Source organism: Leptidea sinapis, chromosome Z (assembly GCF_905404315.1).
Source record: "Leptidea sinapis chromosome Z, ilLepSina1.1, whole genome shotgun sequence".
Lineage (NCBI taxonomy): Eukaryota > Metazoa > Arthropoda > Insecta > Lepidoptera > Pieridae > Leptidea > Leptidea sinapis.
Genome location: NC_066312.1, coordinates 22,395,892 through 22,415,593, shown reverse-complemented (window position 1 = coordinate 22,415,593; position 19,702 = coordinate 22,395,892). Strand labels below are relative to the sequence as shown.

At 35.2% G+C, this 19,702-nt stretch overlaps 1 protein-coding gene across 1 annotated transcript in view; it reads right to left on the bottom strand.

Moving 5' to 3' along the window:
• LOC126978987 (uncharacterized) overlaps positions 1-19,702 on the bottom strand; it is a 185,115-nt gene that overhangs the window by 51,795 nt on the left and 113,618 nt on the right. Inside the window, exons 3-5 of the mRNA XM_050828125.1 lie at positions 19,208-19,432; positions 15,274-15,711; positions 10,735-10,855 (exon numbers count right to left, since the gene is read on the bottom strand). Coding sequence (XP_050684082.1) covers positions 10,735-10,855; positions 15,274-15,711; positions 19,208-19,432 — 784 coding nt within the window. The remainder of the gene's footprint in view (positions 1-10,734; positions 10,856-15,273; positions 15,712-19,207; positions 19,433-19,702) is intronic.

Genomic DNA, 19,702 nt, shown 5'->3' with positions numbered 1-19,702 from the left:
CATAAAAGCTATGTAATGCTAAAGATTTACATTAACGATCGCACCGTATGTATGGCTCCAAATGAATCTAGTTAAGCAGATGGACGAAAAACAATTTATTGTTACTCCCACGATCACTCCAATTTTTTAAAGTATTTCAGTATCGCGCGATGGTATTATAGTGTTGAGTCAATTTAACGTGATTATTTTCTTTAGGCTACACAAATCAAACAAAACAATCCGTCATATCGACTGCGATTGTCATGAATTCAGCATCATGTTACTATTGTAATTGAATTATGCAATTAAGTGCTTTGTGTGAAGGGCCCGAGGGATTAGACACATATTGAATTAGATAGTAACAATTGCTGAATTTCCAATTGAAATGTTCGTTTCCGATCGTGATTGAATTCCGTTTAACAAAGCCACACATACAATAATGACAAGCTGGATTTACAGGTCTGGTACTTGATTATTAATTAGTTAGTGAGAGGCTCCTTTGCACAGGATGCCCTCTAGATTATAGGTACCATTTATGTATTTATTTAGTACACATTTCTGCCATGAAGCAGTAATGTTTATGGCGCCGTGGCTAGTGAATTTACTGGACAAATTGACTTAACATCTTATGTCTCAGGCAGGGCGTATCAAATGACCATCAGCTGAACGTCTTGCTCGTCTCGTCTCTTATTCTCATAAAATAAGTTAATTTATAGAAGTGAATAGCACATACAGTAATGTTAAATTTTATAAAAGTAATTTATTTTTTCGGCAAATAAATGCCACTAAAAATAAACCTTCTTGTTGAGTGTGAGCTTGAAAATGAACTTCTTTAATTTTAGAATATTTTTGTTTCTTTCATCTTGAGAGTTATTTGTATGTATTTTTCAGGAAAATAACGCTCTATAATCTGTTGACGCGGTTTCCACAATTAAAAAACCTGGCAACTGCTAAAGAACGCATCCAGTGGCTTTAACTTTGTAAACATTTTAAGCGGAATGCTAAGCATAAGCAAGTCAACATGTTGAAAAACGTGTAAATTCTTAAAAAAGTGTCTAATATATGAGCGATGGCTCAAACGATTCGGAAATACTTCTAGAAATATGAAGCGAAAGTGTATACACACTATTAGCAAACAAAATTTGTAATTGTTATTAACAAACTAAGATGTAAAAAATAATTTTTTATATCAATTGAAAAAATTTTTTAAAAGAATTGTTAAAAAGTGTCTGTGTGGTAAAGATTTATGATAACAAATGATTTCCTTAATTACAGATTGGGAATTGAGCGAACAGCCTAAGGCTATTTAATTATAAGTGCTTTTTGTATGATATTACATACTTTGTAACAAAATTTAATAAGAGACCCTAGAGTTTCTTGCAATAGTATATCTCAGATCTGAGGTATTATACTATTTCGAATGGATGGATATAAAATCTTATTTTGAATGGAAAAATATTAGTTTGAAGTATACTAAACACGATAGCAAGAGCAAGTTGCTGATATATTCAATAACGAGATAACTAAATAATAACTATCTTATATATAAAATTCTCGTGTCCCAGTGTTTGTTACCAAACTCCTCCGCAACTACTACACCAATTTGTTTGATAATTTGTGTGTATATCGGGTAGGTCTGAGAATCGGCCAACATCTATTTTTCATACCCCTAAATATTTTTTTGAAAATATTTTTTTTTTTTTTATTTTATTATGATTCAGTATTTAAAATACATACAACTTCAAATTTTCACCCGTCTAAGATCAATACCTATTTATGTATCGGGATTTTAATATTATTCTATTCCATCCACAGATACACAATAAAGTTGCAAGATGGCTATCGAATATATTATTATTATTGTAGTACGATATATTTGGTAGGTCTGAGAATCGGTAAAGTTAATATAGTTGACCAGAATAACAAGTTCATATTTGCATTGACGACAAAAGAAAACTTTAAGCACGTGATTAAAATCAAAACTAATGCCAATAACTGGTCACATTAAACCCAATCTAAACTAATTTAACTATAGAAATGTGAACATACAATCACGATAAGTTTCATGCTATCTGTCGGTTCCAAGTACTAGAAGTACACTTCAAAATTCATGAGACGACATCCGCCCCATCTCCGCAACTAATCCTTTTGAAATAACATAAATCATGTCATGTTGTGAAGTCCTTTGTAGCGTAGCGAACATTTACTGTATCAGCAAATGAATAAATATTTTATTCTGTGTAGTTGCTGTTATAAAGCTTTTGGTACGCTATATTGGTGTATGTTACATTTATCAGGTCTTTTCATTTAAGTATTGTCATAATATTTATAGTATGATACGTAGTTAGATTTTATGAGTGATAGTGCATTATTGCGTACTAAGGTATACAATCGAATCACACTTAAAACCCGATGTATTTACTTCGACCTATGATCCGGAGGCTTCCCCCCCCCCCCCCTTGACTCTGGATGATCATAGTATTGACTAGACTAGACCTATACATAATGGCATTTTTTGAGCCGGCCCTTCCCCTGATAGCGCTTCGAAAATGTGCTCCAGAAATGTCACTCATCCTTACAACTCACGTTATACTCTCATCTCATCAGACGTAGTCCCAAAATTATGAAAGATGGTTTTGATTATTGCACAGCTGACCCCTAACGGTGCACACTCGAATACATACAACTACAGCCTTATTGCCATTTCCTCAATTTTTAAATAGTTATGGATACCTATAGGAACACTAGCTGAACAGCGATTGCCAGTACGGTTTCCATCAAGGTCGCTCAACTGGTGAATTTTCTAATATAAATCACTCAAAAATCTAAACATAGCGAAAGCCTTCGATAGAGAGTGTCATGACAAAGCCCTTATAGCAATACTGCCATCCTATGAGGTATACCTGAGAGGTTGTGCAGATAGGTCACAATTGGCTTTTAGCAAATCAGAATGTGAAGGTCATTATCGGCGATACATGCTTTGACTTAAATACTTTAAAGTCCCGCAAGGCTGCGTGCTATCTATTACACTGTTTTTCTACATATCAATGATGTTCTGCATATCAGTGACATTCTTTGATATACTGCATGCAGATGACAGCAATATCTCTCGGGATAGCGTCGAAAAGAACCGGCACAAACCTGTATTTAAAATAGAGACTATGCTATGCAGAATCTCAGAATGGGCTTGGAAAAATTTAGTCCAGTATAACCCTCTCCCTTTGTCCTCTGCCTTCCATGTGAGATTACTCCTTTAACTGCCACAGCTTGTATCGGCATACTTAGCGTTGATATCTCGGGTAAGGGTTAATTTCATGGTTACTTGGAAGAGAAGGTCAAATTGGCCTCTATAAAGCTTAACCCAGTAAGCAGAGACAGCTGTTTTGTTGCTTTAAGGCTTTTCAATGGAGATGTTGAATGTGGGAGGGAAGGGAATTCGATTAGACTTATTATTATACACTAGCTGACCCGACAGGAGCTATTCTGCCAATAAAAAAAATGTATTCGAGAATAATATAGTCTAACACCATTGGAAATGTGTTATCAAAGTTTATAAGTTAAAATGAAACAAAAACGTATTTCTGAATGATCTAATAATATGGAGTAATAAAAAGGACAGGAGAGGCCCAGGCAAAAAATAGTGGTAAGAGGCGATTAAAGGCTTTTAGAAATGGGAGAATCGCCAACGGACTGGACTCGTCCAGATTAATTACCACACTTGGCACAGAAAACCGGCGTAAAGTATCTAGTCGGTCTAGTACCGTTATGTTTCGCATAGGTTAGTGTCGAGGACCAGAGCCCATCACCCCGTCCCTCCACCAGAATAAGTCAGCGGTCCTAAAAACGATTTTATCGCAGGAGGGTACCCAGCTACGCGAGAGTCGAAGACTCAAGCCCATTTTCGCACTGCCGGCTGTCCGTCGAAGCTGCAACACCACGGCTCCTCGTTCCACGCTTAATGTGGACTTTTGCAATATTAGTGGAGGCTTTCCGAGAAGTGATGCAAGTGGACCAACAGTTTCCCTCACTGGGCGCAGCAGATAAATCTTTATCGACGGTTATAGCTCGAACCCGAAGCCAGCGAACGCTGGAGTTCCCCAAGGCTGTATATGCTATCTCCGACAACTAAAGAAACAGTTCTTCTGCATATCACTGATACGTTGGACGCATCCAACATACATTGCTATGCAGACGACAGTACTGGAGACGCCGTATGCACTGGCCATGCAGATCTCTCTCGGGATATCGTCGACCTATGCCGGAAGAAAATTGTGTCTTCTATCGAGTCTTTTTTTGAGAAGGTCGCGGAATGGGGTAAATTGATCATTGTCCAATTTAACCCCAAGAAGATTCAAGTTTGTGCGTTAACCACTGAAAAAGCCCCATTAGTCGTATCACCAGTTTTAAAGCTTCGACTAGTATCGGAATGCTGGGTCTCGAAATCTCAAGTGATTCCTCAGTCATTTGGAAAGCAAAGCCAAACTGGTTTCGAAGAAGCTGGGCGTAAGTAATAGAGCACGGCAATACTTCAGGTCCGACCACTTATGATGTAGCAAACTCGCAAAATGGTGGCCCGTGCCACATTGGGAATTTAGACAGGCGTGGTCTAAAGATGACGATGTTGAAACTTTCTACTAGATAATAACAACACAATGCACGTACGTACTCGCGTGGTCGAAAGGATCTTGGAAAAGTTGCGCGCTCGCGACGGTTTCGTACCAACCGTTGGTTTTCAACTAGCGTTGACAGACGTGTGTAGACTGGGGGTGCCGCGTCGGAGTGCGTTCACTCTGACATCTTTCAAGATCGTCGTGCATGACAGCTAGTTTTAGCTGCATGTTGCCTTGCACTAATTTCATATGTCATCTTATTGTTCATCGGTGGCGCGAAATATAAAATTTAAGTGTAAAAGTGCTATGATAGCGGAACATATGGAGTAACAATGAAACAATGATATTTATTCAGCACTTGTGTATTTACATACACTTGTACTTGTTAAAATTATAATTGGCTTCGCCAAGCAACCACGAGATTTCACCATTTCGTCATTCAGGCCATGTGTATCAGTAACAGCCTTTTTCATTAAAATATGATTGCAATTGCAATTAAAATATTATTATAATTGCATTGCAATTATTGTAGGCAAATTGGTTTTTCATAAAAAAAAGATTGTGCCTTTTGGAGACGATAATAATCAGAACACAATTTATGATTGTGTCTTGTGTTGAAAGTATGAATTTCACTTCTCTTTTCAGAAAATTTAAATTCTGATGCACTTGCATTCTATTCGCATAAATATTTTGATTGGCAATCGTTAAAATATATAGATATTTAAAGTCCTTAAAAACTCCCTTAGGAAAAATCTTGAACGTAGCTGATAAATTAATCGAACCTGCCGTTTTTGTAAACCAAAGATGCCGTTCATAAAAGTACACCAATCGGGCAGTTTCAACATTTATGATAATCTCTCTAATCTTCCTCACGGCATATGGAGCAGAGTTTAACTTTTCAGCTAGACAAGATATATGCCTACCCCATCGAAGTTCCATATCCAATGTTAATCTAGAAATAGGATGGAATCGACAGTTTTTAACACCTCATTGTTCATTACTAGATTGGGACCCAGGTTGCTTACGTTAGTTGTGGTGAATTTTACACGTTTAGTTTTCTTGGCATTAGGGACTAGGCTATTTACTGACAACCGAGAATATTGCGAGAATATATTTGGTAGGTCTGTTACTCAGTCGTCATCTATTTTTTATACCTCAATTTTTTTTACTTTTGAATTTTCTTAATTACTTTATATCGCAATACAACGTTTGCTGGGTCAGCTAGTATTTATATATAATATGTATATCTAATAACACTTTTCTGTTTATTAAAATCTCTTCACACTCACCATAAAAGACCTGTGGTAACTGCACGGATGTAATTATAAATCGAACACGTTCAAAGGCTATTGAGAATGGATGGATAGAGACCTCAAAGCATAATAAGTCAAGCTCAATTGTTGCCAGTCAAGGTTTAAGTTAAGCTCGAATGGTTAGTATATATTTATAAACAAAAATTATATAGCTTTTTTTTATGAAAATAAGGGACAAGACGAGCAAGACGTTCAACTGATGGTAATTGATACGCCCTGCCCATTACAATGCAGTGCCGCTCAGGATTCTTCAAACCCCCAAAAATTCTGAGCGGCACTACAACTGCGCTCGTCACCTTGAGACAAGATGTTAAGTCTCATTTGCCCAGTAATTTCACTAGCTACGGCGCCCTTCAGACCGAAACATAGTAATGCTTACAAATTACTGCTTCACGGCAGAAATAGGCGCCATTGTGGTACCCATAATCTAGCCAGCATCCTGTGCAAAGGAGCCTCCCACTGGTACCACATAGCTATGTGGAACCCGTGACCATGAATATAAATAATAGTCTGGTATAGTAAATAGATAATAATAGTCTCTATAGTGTTTGATTTACAGTTTGATGTGGCCACCACAAATCCCGATGAGAATTAATGCTTGATTTCAATTAAAGGATCAAGGTATTCAGTTACTTATTTAACTTTTTGCGTTAAATAATTATAGTATTTATCTCCGTCTGGCCATAAAGTAAATTTTTTTTAAAAGATTTTTAATTATATATTATATAGCATATTTTCGGGAACAAATTATAAATGTTGTCTCAATGAAACATTTTAAACTTTAACAAATGATATAGGTAAAATTTATATCGACAATGAGTTTCATGCATGTTAATTTTGTTATTTGTTATTGATATAATTAAGCAGCTTTTGTAATCAATGTTGAAGCAAAATCCAACCATAAATACATTTATCGATCAGTCAAGTATAGTTATAATAATGATAATAATAATATAATAATGAAACTTTATTTGATTCCATGCAAAAATAACAATTGTTTAATATTACTCAAAGTTACTATCTCTATCTTTTGTTTTATATGGACCCCTTTTGGGTAAAAGCCTCCTCCAAAGAACTCCATTTAGTTTTGCTTTTTGCAGTCTCTATCCAACTTTCCCCCGCCACCTTCACTATTTCATCTGTCTACCTACCACAAGGCCTGCCTCTCTTTCTAATGCCTCGAGGGCCGGACCTGGTCTTTTTTCAAGACTCGGAGGAGGAGGAATTCGAGATACCCAGCTGTAAGTCTGTAAATACTTGTATATTGACACCCTTGGTAACAACTGGTCTTCATTATCGTCTTCAACGACATTTGACTCAAGTTCTTCCATGATTTCGGGGTCAAAGGTTCCATCTTCGTTAATGTCGCTCTGATATGGTATAGCATTGAGACAAGCTAACTTACTAATTACATTGGCCACAAGCTAAACAGCATTGCAAGCCAGCTTTCCTGCATCCGCATCGCGAACCACAACCACTCTTGCAGTTGCAGAAAATTGTATTTAGCAAATCATGTCAATCAATCAATGCATGAAGAAAATGATAAAATATAATATAATAGTTAATAAAAATTTACAAATATTTATAATCATTGATTTATCGATAGTTCATCAACTATATATGGCGCGTTTTCGACCGGAGGCACCGGTTCAACTGAAGTGATGCTCTATCTCGAAAACGGTTCACCGTATAATTTTTTTTTTAAACAAATTTTGTAGAGAATTTTGTATTCTACAATATTGTAAGTAAATATAAATAGCAAAAAACCCATAGGAAATGAGATATTTACAAAAAAAGCGCAAAAAACCGACTTTTGTGACCTTTGACCTTGAAAGTTAATAGTTGCGTACACCCTACCATATGTAGGTTTTGAGACAACTTTTGGGGTGTCAATATACAAGTACTTACAGACTTACATCTCGAATTCCGCAACTTGCTATAATGACTGGACTATTATACACTTTTTTCCTCAATCGTTCTTCATTCATTCTCTTGACATGGCCAAACCATCTCAGCATACTTTTTTAAATTTTTGTCACAACATCTTTCAGACCACGACGTTTCCTTATCTCACTATTTCTTATCCTATCACTCAGTTTAACTCCTAGCATATTTCTCAACGCTCTCATTGCAACTGCATTTATTCTGCTTTCATGTTTCTTCTGCCATACCCAACTTTCACTTCCGTACATGAGTGTTGGGACCAACACCCCCTCAGGCACAGCCAAACGTGCTTTGTTAGACACCTTCTGCCTGTTCACAAAGTAGTGCAAAGCTCCATTCACCATGTTTCCTGCATTCACAATTCTTTCAATATCACTCTTATACTTTACATCTCTTATAAATTTAGAACTCAGATACACAAACTCATTCACCTGTTCAATTTTTTCATCTCCAATCACGATATTGCAGTCTGTCACTACCTCATCTCTTTCAAACACCATCACTTACGTCTTCTTTACATTCATCTTCTTTCCCTTTCTACCAAAAGCTCCACTCATAGCATATCTCTTGCAAATCCTCGGCGGAAGACGCAAGTAATACTTGGTCATCAGCATAGAGAAAACATTTGACGAGTAACTCATTCATTCTCGACCCACTTTCATTCTCTTTTAAATCTATCAAGCAATTGTTCATGAACAGATTAAGCAGCCACGGTGACGCTACACATAGGGATGTGAGTACAATATCGAAAAAGGTGTTAGACCCCTGTCTATTATATTAATATACATGATATATTAAACCATTCAGTGTATGCCCCGTTTATCCTTATACAAGCACTAGAATCCCTATAAAGAGATTGCAATGCTCGAATGAGGATATTGCTCATACCATTGTGTGGTAAAAGTTACTATAACATAAATGACTTTTTTAATGATACCACTGATAAGATAGAGCGATCGCCCACAGGCTATTAAATAATTAAATGTATTGTTTGTTTTTACATTATAACCACATCTTTAAAAAAAAAGAAGCCCGCTGAGTTTCTAGCATCTGTTCTTCTCAGTTCTGAGGCATACCTTTTGGAATGGGTGGTAGTTTTTGCCTTTCAATAACTGATCCTATATTAAATAAAAATATTTAAATTTGAATAATTGAATGGTTCAACCCAAAATAATGAATTCCAATAGGGATACGAAAAACCCACTATTCACCAATGGATACTAAAAATATAAAGAAACTCTATTGAATTGTTTGTTATTTGAAAGCAAAGCGGACGATTCTTCTCAACAATACAATATAACATATTTCATTATATAAAACAAAGTAGTTCATATTTTCCATAACGCATCTCCAAATTGAATTGAATGAAAGTAATCTATTAGTGACGATAAGTTGTCAAAATAATAAACAAAATAATATGTCAAACAATATAAGCGTTAATATTCCACGACTAAATCTCTCTTTACTTGCTGATTTTTACAAATCGAATGGACTTCTGAATACGTCGGGTTGAAATATTTTAGAAATATGAATTATATCTTTTGAAATAAACTCATTTCTCTTGAATAAATTCTTATTGCTTATTGAAAATGATGAAGAAGTCAGAAAATCAAACTTTTCAGCTTTTGTCAGCTATCTTGACTGACTGCCATTTTGTGGTCACGTATTATTAACGGACCAGTATGCTCCGTTAATAAAAGCTGACATATGACTTAAATCCCTGATATCTATATATCCTTACTAGTTGACCCGACAGACGTTGTTCTGTATATAATAAATAAAATAATGTTTTTTTATGAATATGAATCATAACATCAAGAAATACTTCGTAAAATATGCACCCTGCTGTCGTAATGAAATTGTTTCACAGCAGAACTGTCAAACCGTGCGTCAATATATTCTCTCATAGAAATTATGTATGGACACATCAAAGGAAAAACAAATTTGTTGTTTTTATTTAATTCCGAGCATTTTTATATTTATTCAAAACCTTTTAAACCTTCCCTGGACTTCCACAATTAATTTAATACCAAAATTAGCCAAATCGGTCCAGCCGTTCTCGAGTTTTAGCGAGACTAACGAACAGCAATTCATTTTTATATATATAGATATGATCTCACTGGGATAGAGCTTCAACGTATATACATGCGCAATTCATAACTACCACAAGATCTTAGCCAGGGTCTATTTCGGATTGATCATTCCCTTTCACTACCTCAGTACTGCACAGGGTCCAGGGATTTTATTGCCACAAACTGAAAATAATACCTAGCAATTTTAAATAACGTTGCGTTTTTCCTTCGGAAATTGCTCAACATTTCTCTAAAAGCTAAATCTCGACGTGTAAGAGGACGCACTTATTGTAATGTAATATTTATAAAAAAAGAAAAATATTTAAACTAAAAAAATATATAGTCTTCATACGTAAGTTTATTTTAATACACAAAGACTGTTAACTCAACCCCGATAATTTCATATTAGGAAATTGACTTGAGATGTCATGACTTCCAATCACGTGAGCAGCTTGCACATTCTCCCCCTCTTTAATAAGAAATATATGAGTCATTCTCAAGTTTAATAAGGCATTGTTACCAGCACCGTGCATCTTTTAGACTCAAGAACTTTTTTTTATTCTGACCTGAACCCGAAAACTATGATCATCGTAGGAATAAGTACATATTCCTTCGCTTTAAGGTTTCTATCCATCAGTCTGGGTGGCTCTTTCACTTTTTCCTTTCCCAACCGATTCTAATTAATTTTAGTATTAACAATAGATATAGTATTCGCTAAGGTGATGAACACTCCACGCAAGTAAAATACAGGTACAATTCCGCTAAGTTTATAGGCAAGGTAAAATTTCAATAATTATGGAAAAGATAAATATTTACCGGCAAATTCAAGCCCGAACAGCTTCCAGATGCCTCGCTTTGTGACGAGGACATTATACGGGCAAACGTTGCGATGCACCATTTTCATCGTCAAATGCATGTACTGGAGTGCTTCCGAGATCTGTAATAAACATACAATTTAATTCACGTTGAATTAAAATTTAATAAGTACTCGTATGTCGTGGAATTGGAGAGTCGAACTCACGATCACAGGTTGGGCTTCAAACATTACTGGACATCGCTCATGGATTTTTTTATTCATCGATAGCAGAGAAAAATTACCGCTTTAACCGTTTACCACAAAATCTTGTTAATCTGAATCTTGTGAAATAAATATTAGATTTTTGTTTTACATTAATTACACTACCGCGTCCCCGAAAACATCCACAAAAATTATTAATTAACATCAACTATTAATGTATATGGTCCCATAGATGCGCTAGTAGTTTTGGTTATTTTTTTTTATGAAAATAAGGGACGAGACGAGCAGGACGTTCAACTGATGGTAGTTGATACGCCCTGCACATTACAATGCAGTGCCGCTCAGTATTCATGGAAAAACCCAAAAATTCAGAGAGGCACTACAATTGCGCTCGTCACCATGAGACATAAGATGTTAAGTCTCATTTGCCCAGTAATTTCACCAGCTACGGTTGTAGGTTGAAGTAATATTCAATCACTTTTGGATTCCACACCCAAAAGAAATTTCCAGTGTCCGTCCGTCCGTCTGAATGAATGGCGCTATAGCATAAAAAGCAATGGTGTGGTTTTATGAACTAATGCTAGTGAAACTTTTCATCATTAAATAACAAACGAAATTAAATATATTATGATTTCCTAATTCATTAAATAAAAAAAATGTAATTAAAGACTCTACCTGGGGTACGAACCCACGCTCCATCTCGGGAATCACATATAAATACTTATCCTTGGACCATTTGGGCATGCAATTAATAATTCAAATTCACCCTAAATTAACCTTCTTAAGTAATAAAAACCAAGATAACGAACTCAAAATGATTACCATACAAAATAACATAATTTTATATCTTTTAGTACGAAACTCGCGTGCAACTCTCATTCCCTTTGAGTAGTTTCTGACACTGTCGTTAATTCCGTGTTATCAAAATATGCAACGACATGCATTGCCATCCTTTAGAGTAGGGTTATAAGCATGAAGGATTCTAAAATGTACCAGATCAGGAATACTTCAAATGACAGTAGACGAAAAGCCAAACAAGGAGGCTACATACCATTAAGGTTTTTCTCCTTATTGCTTGCCTTGACTTTGCCTGTGTTCAAAGTATATATAACCTGGAAAGTCAACTAAAAAGATTCACTCCGAAGTTTGGTTTTGTGTGGAGGGTAGATAGTTAAGAATCCCACTGTATTATAAAGAGCTATATATGGAGATTATCTCAATATTTGTCCAATGAATTTTAGCGTATCGCCATGCAAGAAATCGGAGGCAGTAATCAGGACCAGTTCTTTGGAACACTTATAAGAGATAAGGTGAAGTACGCACAAGAATGCAGCATAAATGGCCATTAACAGAGTATGTTCTTCCAACAGTTATGATGTTATGATTAAGAGAATATTCTATTATGCAAACGCATGAACAAACGTAAAAAAGGTTTTAATAATTCTCATACTTTCTAACCCTAACCCTCTAAAAGGAATATTAATACTAGGATTATAGATTTTTTATTATCACATGAAGTAATGGCCAACAAATTCATGTTATACATTTTATTTCCTATTCTTACACAATATTAATTCAAAATACGCAACCAATATTAATTTTCATAAAGTGAAAGTTAAAGTCGGCAACGATCTTGTACTTCATCTAGTGTTTCAAGAGAGTATTAGCCGCCGATGACATACCATCTAGTGACCCGTATGTGTGCTCGTTTGTCTTCGTCTTTCATAAAACAAGTTACTTTCCAAGACTGCCTATTTCAACTATACTGTTAAACAGCTTGCGCTATTTTAATGAAAGTTTCACTGTCTTATACCTCATGTTTATGAAGTTACCGCGCACTACAAATAGAATCAATGAATTTGTGGAGAAAGTCTGATATAATAAACAATATACGCGTGAAAAGTCGCAAGCAGTTGCTAATTAATATCGATAAAAATATGTACGAAACATACTCGATCTCCACGAAAATTGTTAACTAAGTATTATTTAAGCACAATTGTATATGATGATGGCATTCTTAACAGGATATAGAAAATCAGTAGAACAATTTTTCAAAAGCAAAGTGAAAAAAACTTTATTTAAATAGACTTCAACTAAGCGCTTTTGAATAGTCATTATAAATAATAGGGGTTAACTTATAAAATTGCCGTTTTATTGTAATAGAACCTTCATGGTTTGAGATTTTTGAGTGAACTTTTTTCACATGGTACCCATGTAGTTCTTCTTTTAAAAATGTGCACCATTTGATTATCGACTTTCAGTTGTTTTTTTTATTCAGCTTAGACAAGAAAGATGGATACTTCGAAAAATTGAGTGATTTTGAATACGAGTTCCGACGCGGAACTAACGCGGCAGAAACAGCTCGCAATATCAATGTTACATTTAGAGAGGCAATGCTGCTAATCAACGCACCTTGCAAATTTGGTTGTACCTGTTAATAAATGATTTATTAACTATTATTAACAGGTCGACCAGGCACCGCAAGCAGCACTCATTCACGAGTTCACATATTTGAAGGAAGGAGACGACCCGGCACACGGCCTGACCTCAAGCATGTAAAATTAATAATCCCGACTTGCATACTGATTCTCGATCACTTCCGACAAAAGTGAACACTAATGAGAATTAATCGGAAATTTCACATCCTCATGGTGAAAAGGAAATGTTTTTATGAGTTGTTCGTCTGTTTTGAACAAAAAAAATACTGGGAGTGTGTGGTTCACGCTAGTTATTGTGCCAATTGGCTATAAACCAAATTGAATAAATATTATTTCCTATAATTATTCCAACAACTTCCTTCAATTAAGGTGTCGTTTCTAAAAATAACCAAATGACCAAATAATATGACTCATAGATATTATAAAGAGACCCTAAAAGTTCAAAAAAAATTTATGATCTTTTTTGTGTAAGCTTTACGCATGTCTAGAAATTACAATAAACTTTATTGTTAATGCTGTTTGTTAACAGCTGCAAAATATCGCAAAGCTATAAATAACTATCTAACAAATCACGGGGTTTCATTCACAAATTCCAATAATGTGTAACATGAATTTGCATAGCACTTCAAAATAATTCGCAATCTTAAAAATATTCGATCAAACATTACAACAAATCGTGGTAATTTTCCATTCATCAAATAAAATCAATAACTCCGTTTATTATAATTACAAGCGGCACACAAACGGCCTGACAAATAAAAATGGCATAAAGTTATAACTAAGTATAAACCAAGAATATGTCAAATGGTTACAATAGACATTTTGCCTATGGTTTATTTATTTGGACGTATATATTCGGAAAACTTTAGAATTATCAGTGTATTGACAGTGTTGTCAACAATATTGTAAACATTTTTTTTGTTTATCATCAGTTTTACTTTACCGAGTTTATTTGTAAGGCTGAAAGTGTTTAGAACTTCAACTATTACGGAAATTGTTGTGAAGAGAACTAAAATATGGCATTTCAATAAAAAAAAATGCTTTTTGTTAGTTTTTTTTTCACAGTTCTTAGTTAATGTTGTTGATTTATATTCAAAAGCGACTAACGTCAAAAAAAGATAAAATATTTATAAATAAAATATTTTATATTATAATTGAACGGTAGATTGTAAATCGACTTCATTTCTTACAATTTAACGGCCTGGTTTTAGTGACATTGTATTGTCACGTGTACATATATAATGGTATAGTGATATTATACTAAATCTAAGTGCTTAGCAGTATGAGACGTCGAGCATTTTGATTGGTATTTTTTCTTTTCAAAACAATAATTAGTAATATAATAGGAGCCGGTTATTACCACTAAACAATGCGGAACATACAAATTTGGCTCATAAACATAGAGCTGGTTTTTAGAGCGTGAAATTAGAAATATACAATTCATTACAAATTTTTATACTATATAGAGTCTCTATCGGATAGAGTCTCCTTTCGATTTCTTCGCATTATCTCGCTTTGCGTGTATATTGAATGGGTGAATATGTATATCGAAACAAATATTCAGAACGTACTATAAATAACTATAATTCAATCATTTAAATGAAAACGCATAAAAGTCGTGCAATAATTGTTCTATAACACATTTTTATGGTTCAGACACAAAAAGGTTAGCACGTTAAGAGGAGAATAATAATCGAAATTTTGTGTAACTTTATTATATTCCAAGTTTAAACAGATTTTTTGACACTTTAAGGCAAAATATTTGTATTTATTTACTTTTTTTAAATCTATTGGGCAGCATGCTTCTTAGGGTATTTTTTATGTGAGCACATCATGTTATCTATATCCAAATTTTCTATTGGAATTAAATTATTAAATGTAATGAAGAATTATTATTACCTGGTAGAAACCATGACGTATTTCTATGTCCAAAAAATCATATTCCATCAGGAAAACTGGAACCGTTGGAGTGGTCGGTGGAGTCGGCTTGGTGTTCGCAGTTTGCGCAGTCGACGTAGCTGTTGAAGTTGATGCAGCTGGCGAAGGCGGGGCAGCAAACGAACCCGGCGAGATCGTGGCAGTCGACAAACCCAGCGAAGTTGAGGCAGCCGACAAATCCAGGGAAGTTGGGGCAGCTGACAAACCCAGCGAAGTCGGGTCAGTCGTCCAACCCAACGACATAGAGGCAGCCGGTGGAGTCGAGGGAATCGGCGGAATCGGCGGAAGTGGCGGAGTCGGCGGATTAGGTGTATTTGGTGGAGTCAGCGGTATCGGCGGAGTCGGTGATGTTTGTGGAATTACAGGCACTTGGCTATCCGGTAACATTGGTTTCGCTTTCTATAAAATAATAATTATTTAATTATTCATAGAAGCATTTGTCTTAGGCAATAAGCTGGGGAATAGTTTGGTGTCAAGTGTTTCCAAATGTTGTCCGTTGTGATTCGTAAGCGGTATGCAACGCTCCTATGACCCCCCTAGTGTTGCAACAGAACATGGGCACCTGTGATCACTTACTATGATAAGTACACAGGCTTATTATGAGTGTAGTGTTTTGTCAACCTTTTTTTTTTCTTTCAATAAAGGCAATATCTCACTTTATAAAATACTTTTAACCGGTTTTCTTACTATTTTCGTATAAATGTTTAACACTCAGAAAAGTTAGTTACAGTCTGTTAGTTGCGGCTTATCCCCTTTGTCTAGGCTTCTTTTAAAATATTTACTAATATAGTAATAGTAAATTTCTTCTTATCCCGAAATTTTTAAGGGTTACCAAGATTACGAATGACGCAAATGCAAGCTATGAAAGAAAAGATAATAATCTCCAAGGTTCTCAATGTTTCCAAAGAATGATGTAAAATGAATTTGGGCTTATCTGTAAAAACCAAGAAGGCAGCCGCGAAAAAACCAAACTACATTTTTAATTACTATTGTTATATTATTTGTCCTCAGTATGTGTAGTCATTGACATAATATTTTATTTCCTCCTTATCTACTAGGATGGCTATCTCTTACATGTTTGACAGGATTTGAGTTTTTGTTTTATTTTAGTTGTAGTTCTATTCTAATTGGTGGCGTGTCTTGCGAATGTTGAATTCAGCGGAATAAAAATCAGGTCAGCTACAGCTCTTGAACACAGTATTGCGTTACTAGGCGGGTTTAAATGGAAGTGTTGTCAAAGAGCGGTGATAAAACAAATGATATTTTTCGTGATAAATGCGCCAACATGATATATTTAAATTTCATACGTGAGCAGACTTTTAATGCATAAGTTCCTAGTTTATTTAAAAACAATTCGAAATAGGAAGACTAGTTAAAGGTTTCTCGTACTATTTACCTTTTTAAAGCAATTTAATATGTATTATCTCATATACTCAGACATTTAGCTTTTTAAGTAAGTGTGCGCGATCGATTTATTGTCAGAGTATTACTCTCCTTTGAACTGGTCTCTATAGTTGAGTCATCTTATACATTTATTAAGCGACAAAGCCCTTATTACTGTCTCGTTCGTGTTTATTGATAATATAAAGTGTTTGCCCAGTGGTCTTGTTTAAGATTTATCAATATCATCAAAACAGTAGTAATTCTATACACCTATCTAATCTTATGGTACAATACACACCAGCGTATGTATTAAAATATATTTTATGTTGATACCACAAGGTAATTACAATATATTTATAACTAAGTTCTGACTCTATTTGATTTCGTGTTTCTCCGTTTATCAACTAGCTAGCCGCTGAACATTCAGCTAGACAGCCGACTTCCTGCCAATTTGTATAAGTATCCTACTAATATTATAAATGTGAAAGTTTGTATGTCTGGATGTATGTTTGAACTTCTTTAACGCAAACACTACTGAATGGATTTTGATGAAACTTTGCAATAATATAGCTTACACACCAGAATAACATATAGACTATAATTTATACAAATATTGTGTGAATTATCTATACATTTAAATTAAATTGGATTTATTGAAATAACCGTTTTTACTAAATGTATATTATGAATACATATACATACACCAAAATAACATTTTTTACAATTTTTGTCTGTCTGTCAGTCTGTCTGTTTGTTCCGGCTCTCCGGCGACTTTTATTTGCAGGTAGCTGATGTTATAAGGAGTACCTTAGGCTAAATTTATTTTAGAAAAATAAAGCAATGTCCAAGAAACGGTCTTACTCTAAAAATACACTGGCCTGCAAACGTAAGTATCACACTTTTCAAATAAAATTTTTTTCTTAACTATAGAAGGTAGAGATTTAAGATTAAAAACTTTTGTTGCAAATTTTATAGGCTTTAATTCTTAGAAACTAAAATTATACATTAGTAACATTTTTAACTTAAAAAAGATAAAACAATGAAAATAGACATTTTTAGTTTAGTGTAAAAAAATTCAACTAAAATGTATTACATGTTATTTAATTTTTAATAACTGGTATTGCCGCCTCGAGCTCTGATTACAGCTTCGAGCCAGTTTGGCATACTGAACACTAGGTTTCAGAGTCAATGTTGGGGAATATTCTCCCATTCTTCTACCAGGGCCTGCTTTAGTGCCCTGAGGGTAGTAGGTGGTGGTCTGCGATTTCTGACTAGCCTCCCAAGCTCATCCCAGGCGTGTTCAATCGGGTTGAGATCAGGACTTCTTGATGCCCAAGCCATCACGTTGATACCGACCTCCTGAATATACTCTTGTACGATATGAGCCGTGTATGGCCGGGCATTATCATGCATCAGCATCGATCCATCACCCATATTTGCTAAATACGGCCCTGCATACTCATTGAGAATCTCTTGAGCATATCTTTGCCCAGTGAGGGTGCCATTTTCTATGGCTACTAGCTCTGTGCGACCTTCTGAAGATATGCCAGCCCATACATGTACACTGCCTCCAAGGTATTGGACTCTTTCTGAGATGCAGGCTTGAAGGTATCGCTCACCAGGTCGCCTGTAAACACTTCGCCTTCAAGTGTAAAGGGAGAATCGAGACTCATCTGCAAACAAAATTCTTGACCATTCTTCTTCATTCCACTGCATGTGTTCACGGGCGTATCGCAGTCTCGCTACTCGATGCTGTCTCTCGAGTTTTGGGCCACTCGCTGGTCTTCGGGGTTTCAAATTTGCTTCAGCAAGTCTTCTTCTCACTGTACTGTCACTAATGTAGTCCCTCCGGGTCTGAAGTAGCTGTTGCTGGACTTCAACTGCATTTTGGTGGCGATTTCTTAACACAGTGGAAATAATATAACGATCTTCTCGGGCACTGGTACACCTGGGTCTGCCATTACAAGGTCTCCTCAGATGGTGTCCAGTTTCTTCGTACCTTCGCTTTACCTTCTGGACCGTCCGTACCGTCACACCCACTATTCTTGCAGTGCGACGCATACTGATGCCTAGTTCCAGAAAAGCCATGATCCTAGCACATTCTTCAACTGAAAGAGGCATGATAAAAAAATGTTATGTGCTTTTTAGCATAAATTTTTAAAACAAGACCCATCGATCTTGAAAAAAATTTAAAACAGAAAGAAAAATATGAATGGTAAAATTGTAATTCGGAAACGTCCACTTTGAAAAAGGAATGGTTTTGTTTTTGAAGTTTTTTTTCAGCCAATTCTTATAAGAAGGTTACCGACTATAAAGTTTTTATGAACAAAATTAAAATCTCTTTGGAGTCCTTTTTATTTCGAAAGTATATCTTGTGAACTTAAAACGTTATCCCAATTTTAAAAGTGTGATACTTACTTTTGAAGGCCAGTGTAATTTAAATGGCAAAACAACGTTTGCCGGGTCAGCTAGTATTATTATATATTATTTATATATAAAATGATTAACTCACATGCCAGGCTAAAATATTATGTAGACTTGAGTAAATCCTTTCGCTAGCAAATGCAATTGTGAAGGTAGTTTCTTCTATAGGATGAATAATCATCAACATCCTAGGATGTTTCAGTTTTTCCAGTTCGTTTATAGAGGATCTCATGCGGTCCAGCATAAGATCCTTCTTCTTGGGACGGTAGAGCTTGTCCACAACGCGTTTGTCAAAAATGAATATGGAGCATTCCTGAAAACAAAAATAAAATTTATATTGCCATATTGTTTATCAAGTTTGGAGTGAAGGATTTTATGGGTCACTTTGTAAAAAGCACTGAAAATGTTTGTATACTCGTATACGCAGACATTTCCAGTGCTTCGAATTAACGTTCATTGTTTATGGCTTGGGCGATCTAATTCATAATATGAACCAGATTATATTCTACAGATCTACCACATCGAAAACCATGCTGTTTAACATTGAATTATTTATAATAGAACCTTAATGATAGGCCATGGT